This window comes from Chaetura pelagica, unplaced genomic scaffold, assembly GCF_000747805.2.
Source record: "Chaetura pelagica isolate M959 unplaced genomic scaffold, ChaPel_1.0 scaffold344, whole genome shotgun sequence".
Classification (NCBI taxonomy): Eukaryota; Metazoa; Chordata; class Aves; order Apodiformes; family Apodidae; genus Chaetura; species Chaetura pelagica.
This window is the reverse complement of record NW_009953098.1, coordinates 1210465-1219114: the sequence shown is the minus strand read 5'-3', so window position 1 is coordinate 1219114 and position 8650 is coordinate 1210465. Positions and strand designations below refer to the sequence as shown.

Sequence of the window (8650 nt, the reverse complement as noted above, 5' to 3'; positions counted from 1 at the left end):
GGCAGAGGATGGTGAGTCCCTCCTGCCACTCCTGTCACAACATCTGCCCATCCTCAGCCACCCTGGGGACACCTGGGATCTGCAGGGCCAGTTTCTCAGCAGCCACCAGGGCAGGCTGCCCCACTCTCATTTCCTTGCCAGGAGCACACGGCCAGGAGCCAGAGCTCCGTGGAAAACACGAGTACATTGACACACACCACCCCGGCTTGCAGTGCCCTGTGCAGCCAAACCCCCTTGCCATGTGCTGAAGAGGGATGCCAGTGCCCAGGAACTGCTGAGGGGGCTTTTGCCCCACATGCAGAGCCCCTGACCCCCACTGTCTTCATCCCAGCACCCAGAGCTGCTGTCTTCAGGGCCATCAGGCACTAGCTGTCCTGTTTCTGTTTGGTGCACACTGTTGGATGCTAAGAGGGCCTGAGCAGCAGGATGGCCAGCCTGGAGCCCCTGTGGCAGCTGAGCAGACAGCATAGCAGTGAGCACACCCCATGGCACTCTTGCAGCTCTCCAACTCCCAAGGAAAACACAGTCCTCTGGTAGCCCCCAATGCAGCGCAGTGCACCCCTTAAAGCCTCAACGTCCTTTGCCCAAAACAAGCCCCCATGGAGCTGTCCCCAGCAAGGGCCTGTAGAAGGAGCAGGGAAGTGATTTGCACAGAGCATGCACCCATAGGATGGAGCTGCCACTCCCTGGGCTGAAAAGAGGTTTGAGAGAGGGATAGGAAGGGTGCAAATTTCCCTGGAGACACCCCTGCTCCATGCCTCAGTTTCCCCTTCTGTAAGGCAGGACCAGCTCAGCCCCCTTTGCCAAGGGATGAGTGATGCTGGGAGAGATCAATGGCTACTCCTGGGCTGCTGCCCAGCTTCCCAGGCTGTGCCCACACCTTTGGCAGGGTAAGGTCTCTGCCTGTCTGGATTTCCTGGCACAGGCAGGTTTGAGGCACTTGTGGCTGCTTGCAGCAGCTCCAGGTGGGCACTGGACAGAGGTGCAGTGAGGCAGGGCAGGCTCCCAGCCTGGTGAGGAGGTGCTGGGAGACTAATGCAGCTCAAGAGAGGAGATCAGACCTCGTACATCCTTGCCTCCCCACCCAGCTTGACTGCCCCAAGCTTCCTCTCCACTACCATCAGCCCTTGGACAACGGGAGAGGCTTCCCAGCTGCCTCCAACACTCTCCTTTGCTCCCTGCCTTTCACATCTCCCGAGCACCACCGATCTCTGGAGGTGAACACCCACCCAACTGGGTCATGGAGGGGGCTGTTCTGCCGAACCCAGGAACCATCTGCCGGCCTAAAACAGATCCCACGCTGGCGCTGCCCGATGCAGCGCAGGTGCCGCAGCCCGACGGCAGATCCCTCCCACATTCCCTGCAAAGCCAGCCCCAGGGAGCTCCCCGCACCCAGCCCCAGCCCTAGTGACCATGCTAGGGCTTCCCCAGCCCAGAGGGACCCAGATGGGTGGGCCAGCATTCCCAGTCTCCTCCCTCAAACGCCCTGGCTGGGGGAATAGCTGCTCCCCCCAGGGCACCGATGTCCCCCCGGGTCAGCAACTCAGCCTCGGGCAGGGGAATAAAAATCCCCTGCAAACAAGAACTAATCTGAGCAATTGGAGCTGCTGCTGCTTTTCCCACTGAGGTATCTTGCTTAGCCAGCAGATTGCCGAGTTAAATAAAGATGCCAGAGCTGAAGCTCCCTGCATGAGAGCCCCCTTGCCGGCTGAGCGCCTGTGCGGGCTGAGCTCAGCGAGGAGGCTGCTCTCTGCCGTTTGCAGGGCAGCACCAGCCAGAGAAGGGATTTGGGATCCAGCCCCGAGGCTGCGTTTGAGCATGGCAGGGAGCAAGAGGCTGGTCTGCAGCATTCCCCCCGGGAAACAGACCCACCACAGCCAGATAGGGCACTGGTGAGGCACAGGGGGAATGAGCTGCGGAGGGCAAATGAGTGTCCCAAGAAGCCAGACATGCAGCTCAGGCTTGCTTGTGCCAGTCCCTCACCAAATCTTTGCACACACAACCTCCCTCGAGGATGAAAGAGCAGGATGAGGTGAGTTGGTAACGATGCATGGGTGTCCGTGGGAAGGACCACGGGGTGGCATCCCAGGGGCCATGAACCCTTGTTGTGGGCTGCAAGCCAAGGGTGAGGGCAGGTGCCCGGCCCTCATGGCACTTTTGCAGGCTTGACCATGGGCATGCAGCTTCACAAGCATGCTTCCCTCCCTGCAGCCCCCCACCAGCATGGAGGAGATGGGGTGAGCCCTGGCAGAGAGGTACCAGCAAGGAGCCCAGCTCTCTCAGCCTCCCTCCTCTGCTGCACCAGGCAGTCCCCGCCAGGGGAGAAATGGGAGTCTGGGCCCTTGGAGGGGCTAGGTGCCCAGCAAGCCCTGATGGTGGCCAGGCTCCTGCATTCTTGCCCAGCTCTTCTGTTGTGCCCAGGCACGTTTCTACCCTGCAGCAAACATGGCTGCCACACCCCCAAACCCTCTGCACCCCTATGTGCTCTGCACCCTCATGCAACCTGCATCCCCTGCAGCCCCACCTGCCCCTCTCCCCCCCCCTACCCCAATCCATGCCTGTCTCCCCAGCCACCAAAGAGCTGGGCTTTCCAAGTCCCCCAGCTGGAGCTGGAAGGATCCTGGGGGAGGATCAGTGTTGAGCTGCCAGGGCCAGGCTTGCCCTTGGATGCACTCTTAAAGCATGTTCCAAATGACAATGCAGGCGGTCAGTGCTCGCCCCCACACCCTGTGCACCCTGCTGCCTGCCTCTGCCCACAGCCTGCTGGCCCCGTGCTCTTGCCTGTACACTTGGGCCTTTCTGAAAAAAGCACCTAACTTTGTGCCAAGCACTGACATTGACTGTATGGCCCAGCAGAGGGGACCATGGGACACGCAGCCACAAGCACTCGCTCGCCCTGCGGTGGCAGCACCCGAGGGTGGCCCCAGCTGACAGCCTTTCCCTTTGCCAGGAGGAAGAGCTGGTCCGTGAGAGCCGCTTCTACTTGCGAGGCTATGGGCTGGGCCACTGCCTGCAGCCCAAGGACAGGGCTGGGGAAGGGCCCAGCATCTACAGCCCCACCCCAGCCACGCTGCTGCGGGAAGGGGAGAGTCTGCGCCGGCGGTACCTGGACCGGGCAAAGCGCATCGACACCATCTCCCGAGCTGTCTTCCCCTTCACCTTCCTAGTCTTCAACATCTTCTACTGGGTTGTCTACAAAGTGCTGCGCTCAGAGGACATCCACACAGTGCCCTGAGGGCCCGAAGAGTTTGACTGCCTCTCGGTCTGACACCCCAGCATGCCCAGGTGCCATGAGCTCAGCTAGAACCACAGTTCCCTCTGCCCCAGAGCAGCAGCACAGCTGGGCTGGGGTCTCAGAGCCTGGACACGTGGCAGCCCACACACCCCTTCAGATGCTGGGGCCTCAAGGAGGGGTATCAGCAACCCCGGGTCCACACAGCCAGCTGGAGAGAGGGAACCCTCCTGCATGATGTCACTCCTGGGTTCCCAGGGAAGCTGTGCTGCTGGAGGAGCCCCAGGTACCCAGGGATGCTGCACTGCCACAGCACAGCGGAGCCCCAGTAGTTTGGGAAGAGAAACAACTGGTGGCCAGGGAACACCACCTTCCAGCCAAACACCCTCCTCCTCTCTGCACTTTCCCTGTCAAGCTTCTCCATGCTGTATCACTGAACTGTGGGGCACAACTACCCAGGCAAGAGGCTGCAGTCCTCTTTCCTCCCTTGGTCTGGAGTTCAGATGCAGGGAACAGCAGGCAGCACCCCTGCCTGTGCCCGGACTGTGGAGTGCTGGCTATGGCCCCATGGTCCTCCGCCCAGGCCTCTCCAGCCCCCAGGAAGCTCCAACACGCAGCAGAACAGCGGGGCGCGGATGCTGCGCGGGGCGGGCAGCAGGTGAGCCCGAACGTGCTGGAGGGGAAGGGGCAGCCGTGGCCAGGGCAGGCACAGACCGGAGCCGCTTGGCACCAGGGAGCCAGCACTGCACCGCCTGCAGGTCACAGCTAATCTCCAAAGGGAGGTTTTTCGGGGTGAAACTGGCGGAGGCAGCTGGGCTGACCCCTTTGCAGGAGTGGACTGACTGGTGGCATTCCCAGCCTGCTGCGTTCCCACAGCACCGCTGTGCCAGCAGAGAGCTGGAGGTGAAAACTGCCCCGTTCCCCAGCTTTCTCCCCACCCCAGCGCCCAAGCATGGTGTCCTCCGGGCAGGTTCTCCCCCACTGCTCCTCCAGCAGAGAGCAGAGCATCTGACACCTTGACAGGACAAGCTCAGCAAGGCTTCCAGCCCTCCAGACCTGGATATCCTCTGTGCTTAGCAGGAAATAAAAGCCGTAGGTGATGTTTATGTGGGTCCTACAGAGAGAAATGTGTTGATGCTCTCCTTTCCCCCTGCTCACAGCCAGCCCAGGCAGGCTCACAGCCCAGCAGGGTCCATCTTTTCATGGCCTCAGGTGTGGCAGAAGGCCCAGGGTTCTCCAGGCAGGGCAGGGTGGAAATGGGATTCACCCCTTTCTGTGGAGGTTGTGGTGCCACCATGGCACAGCAAGGGCCCCGTTGACCTGCAAAAGGGACCCTGCAGGGCAGGGGGACGTGGGCAGGAGGGCAGCACTGCCTGCTGAGGCCAGACCCACCCAGAAACCTCCACCATGGCTCCTGGCCCTGCTCCTCTGGCAGCATCACCCTCTCCCATGCACCACTCACTGGGAGCAAAGCCCTGCACCCCTACCCCCTGCCCAGCCCCCCTCCAGCCCCACAGAGCACACAGCCACACACACCCATTCCACAGAGGGGACAAGCAGAGGAGAACCAGCCCCAGGCCACCCCTAGGACTCACCAGGATGGGCCAAGCCAGTTCCATCCCACTGACATGCCAGGCATCCCTTCCCCACTGAGGGGGGTCCCTGCAGGGCTCCACCGTGTGTCTAGGCCAGGCTTTTGAGACTTGTTTTTGGGGAGGCCCCATTTGGAGGTGGAGGAAGGGGTGCCCCTCATCTCTTCAGCTTACCCAGCACCCAGCCCCTTGAGGCAGCACCGAATGGGGTGCTGCCAGCATCCCAGCAGCACCTGCAGGCATGGGTAGCCAAATCACCCTCTAGTAGTGGTGGTTTTTTAAACAGCCTCAATATTCCTACACAAATAAAGCTTTCCTGGGATTTTCAGTGCTGTGCTGGGGGTTCGTCTCTGCTGAGGACCCTGCAGCCAGCTCCTGGCAGGTTCCCCCCTGCATGGGAAGGATGTGGGAACAAGGGCACAGCTGCCTTGTGGGGACAAGAGTCTTGACCTGCAATTACACCCAGATATCATTACCACCCCAGGTGATTTTTATGACATAATAGGCGGTGACTGTCAGGTTTTATCTCCCACATGGCAGATGCCAGCAGGCTGTGTGGGAACCTCCAGCGAGCTCCCAGCCCCGGACCCCATCACTCTTTCTCCTCAGCTCTCTGGGGTGCTCCCCATGGTTACCCCAGCTCCTTTCCACCCCATCCAGGCTTGGCCAGGGAACAGGACCCATGATGTGGGACCAGGGAGGGGCTCCAGCTCCACGGTGGAGCTCAGACACCCGAACATGGGCAAGCATCCCAATGGGCAAGCCTCCCTGTGCCACCCCCTTGCCCTGGCTCGCTGGGCAGGTGCCAGCCTTACAGAGCTGCCAGCTGTCCCAGGGGGCTTACGCCAGCCCTGCAGTGCCACCCGGGCCCAGCGCTTTTGTCCTCAGCTGGCGTGGGGGCAGGCAGAGCCTGCAGCTGAGGGCCAAGCACCCAAGCAAACATCAATCTCCCTCTGTCCTCCCGGCCAAGTTCCACAGACTGTCTCTGTTGGTACCTCGCAGCCCCGTCGCCTGCCCAGCCCCATCGGGAGCTTCTGTGGAGAGGGGAAGGAGAAAAAGTGAGGGGCACCCACACCCATTTGGTGCTGAGGTTTTTCTTTACATGGGACAAACCAAATTCCCCCCCCACCTGACACCACAGGAAGCAGCGGTGGGCACAGGTTGGCCAGTATCCATGGCCAAGTGAATTGATTTAAATGGAAGTTAATGGAGTTACACCAGGTTAACAGGATTCCCAGACAGTAAAATGAACATCACTGGCACTGGCAGCTTCCCTTCAGCCTGCCAACAGCACAGCCAGGGCTGGACAGCCACAGGCACGCACAGGTTCAGGGCAGCACAGCCCCTCACCAGCCCCATGGGCTCCCTCGGGCACCTGTGTGGGGCTGAAGAAATGTCCTCATGGCCAGGCACTGCCACAGCATGCCAGCCTTCCCTGCCACACCAACCACGGAGGGCCTGATTCTGCTGGAGCAAAGCTCTGCCACTGTGCATGATGGCACTGGGACCCTCCCTTACCGGGACCTCCTGCCCACACCCACCGCCTGGAGCCGCCCTGGGGCAACACCAAGTGCCAGACAATTAGCAAACCAGCCTGTCTGGATGGACCACAGCCTGCTGGACAGCACGTCCCATGCTGTTTGGGACACCAGCTTTGGACTCAGGTGATCTCAATGCAGCAAGAAGAGGCAACAGTCCTGCCAGGACTCGGAGCACTCAGTGCCCTTTGCACATTGCCCAGGCATAGATGTTCTTAAAGAAAATATCATGCTTCAAAGTCAGACAGCCCGTCCTGAGCAGGCCAGGGCTGCTCCTCACAGACAGGGAAATGGATGCAGGAGGAAAGCACCAGGAGCTGGACTGGCAGCATGTCCTGCTGGGGCCCGGCCACTTCACAGCATGTGGGACCCTTGAAGGATGCAGAGTCACTCCAACCAGCCCCGTGAGGGCAGGATCCTTCCACCACGGGGAAGGTCCAGGTGTGGGGTGCTCAGGCAGCCTGGCTGTGCTGGCACCCCAGCCCTCAGCACTGCCCTGCCAGCACTACCCCCAGGACTGGGATGCCCCAGGGGCCAAGGGGCACTTGGGCCCCCAGCACAGCCCTGCCATCTCAGGGGCAGCATCACACCACAGCCAGGCCTCTCTGCCCACTCAGAGGGGCTTCACCAGTGCCCTGCCAAACCCTGTGTCCCCAGGGCCACCTCCACCCCCTGGCACTGCTTTGGGACCAGCCTGCACATGCAGGGCCACGGGGCACCCCACATGGGGTGTGGGTGGGCCAGGTGCTCCCGGGGGGCAGGCAGGACGCCCAGGAAGGGACAGTGAGGGAAGGCTGGAGCCCAAAGACAAGCGAGGTGAGTCCTGCAGCCCTCCCAAGCCCTGGGAATGTGGGATAACTGTCTGGCTCCAGGCTGTGATTTTGCACAAGAAAAACGAAAGCGATGAGGTTTTCTAGCCCCCAAAGTGGTTTGCTTTGTCGGACTTGGAGAAGACTCTGCGCTTCAGCCCCCCGAGGGAGAGGACCTCGGCACTAAACAAGGAGCAATTATCAACCCACGGGCTCTGAGGAGCTTTTGTTCCCCGGCGGCGCCAGCGCAGGGATGGGATGACACCTAGCGAGATGTAGGGGTGGGATGGGATGGGATGACACCCAGCGAGATGTAGGGGTGGGATGGGATGGGATGACACCCAGCGAGATGTAGGGGTGGGATGGGATGGGATGACACCCAGCGAGATGTAGGGGTGGGATGGGATGGGATGACACCCAGCGAGATGTAGGGGTGGGATGGGATGGGATGACACCCAGCGAGATGTAGGGGTGGGATGGGATGGGATGACACCCAGCGAGATGTAGGGGTGGGATGGGATGGGATGACACCCAGCGAGATGTAGGGGTGGGATGGGATGGGATGACACCCAGCGAGATGTAGGGGTGGGATGGGATGGGATGACACCCAGCGAGATGTAGGGGTGGGATGGGATGGGATGACACCCAGCGAGATGTAGGGGTGGGATGGGATGGGATGACACCCAGCGAGATGTAGGGGTGGGATGGGATGGGATGACACCCAGCGAGATGTAGGGGTGGGATGGGATGGGATGACACCCAGCGAGATGTAGGGGTGGGATGGGATGGGATGACACCCAGCGAGATGTAGGGGTGGGATGGGATGGGATGACACCCAGCGAGATGTAGGGGTGGGATGGGATGGGATGACACCCAGCGAGATGTAGGGGTGGGATGGGATGGGATGACACCCAGCGAGATGTAGGGGTGGGATGGGATGGGATGACACCCAGCGAGATGTAGGGGTGGGATGGGATGGGATGACACCCAGCGAGATGTAGGGGTGGGATGGGATGGGATGACACCCAGCGAGATGTAGGGGTGGGATGGGATGGGATGACACCCAGCGAGATGTAGGGGTGGGATGGGATGGGATGACACCCAGCGAGATGTAGGGGTGGGATGGGATGGGATGACACCCAGCGAGATGTAGGGGTGGGATGGGATGGGATGACACCCAGCGAGATGTGGGGACCCGCGCTCGGAACACCCTGAGCAGGCAGGGCAGCCGGAATTCCGAACCTCTCCTCCTCCACCCGCGTTGGACAAAGCTGTCCCAGCCTCGGAGCACCAGTGCTCAAGGTAAAAGGCAACCTGAGGTGTGTCTGAGCGGGGTGAAGGAGCCCGGGCAGCTGAAGAGGGCAGTGGTGGGAGGAAGAGGAGGGAACAAGGCTCTGAGGAGAAAGGTGACAGTAGGTGACAGTAGGAGACATCAGAGGCTTCATTCCGGCGCCGCTCCACGGGTTTTGGGCAAGAACT

At 61.0% G+C, this 8650-nt stretch overlaps 2 protein-coding genes across 6 annotated transcripts in view; both read left to right on the top strand.

The window, feature by feature from the left end:
• The window catches only part of LOC104388240 (glycine receptor subunit alpha-4), a 6089-nt gene extending 2854 nt beyond the window's left edge, over positions 1–3235 (top strand). The window contains exons 8-9 of one of the 5 annotated variants that reach the window (XM_009997080.1): positions 2682–2684; positions 2951–3235. In XM_009997080.1, coding sequence (XP_009995382.1) covers positions 2682–2684; positions 2951–3235 — 288 coding nt within the window. Of the gene's footprint in view, positions 1–516; positions 526–827; positions 837–2681; positions 2685–2916 lie in introns of all 5 variants that reach the window. The other 4 variants (XM_009997079.1, XM_009997076.1, XM_009997078.1 and 1 more) reach the window with 4 other exon arrangements.
• Positions 3236–3791: 556 nt separating this feature from the next.
• Positions 3792–8650, top strand: part of GLA (galactosidase, alpha) — a 9005-nt gene continuing 4146 nt past the window's right edge. Inside the window, exon 1 of the mRNA XM_009997196.1 lies at positions 3792–3890. Within this exon, the coding sequence (XP_009995498.1) occupies positions 3792–3890 (99 nt within the window). The remainder of the gene's footprint in view (positions 3891–8650) is intronic.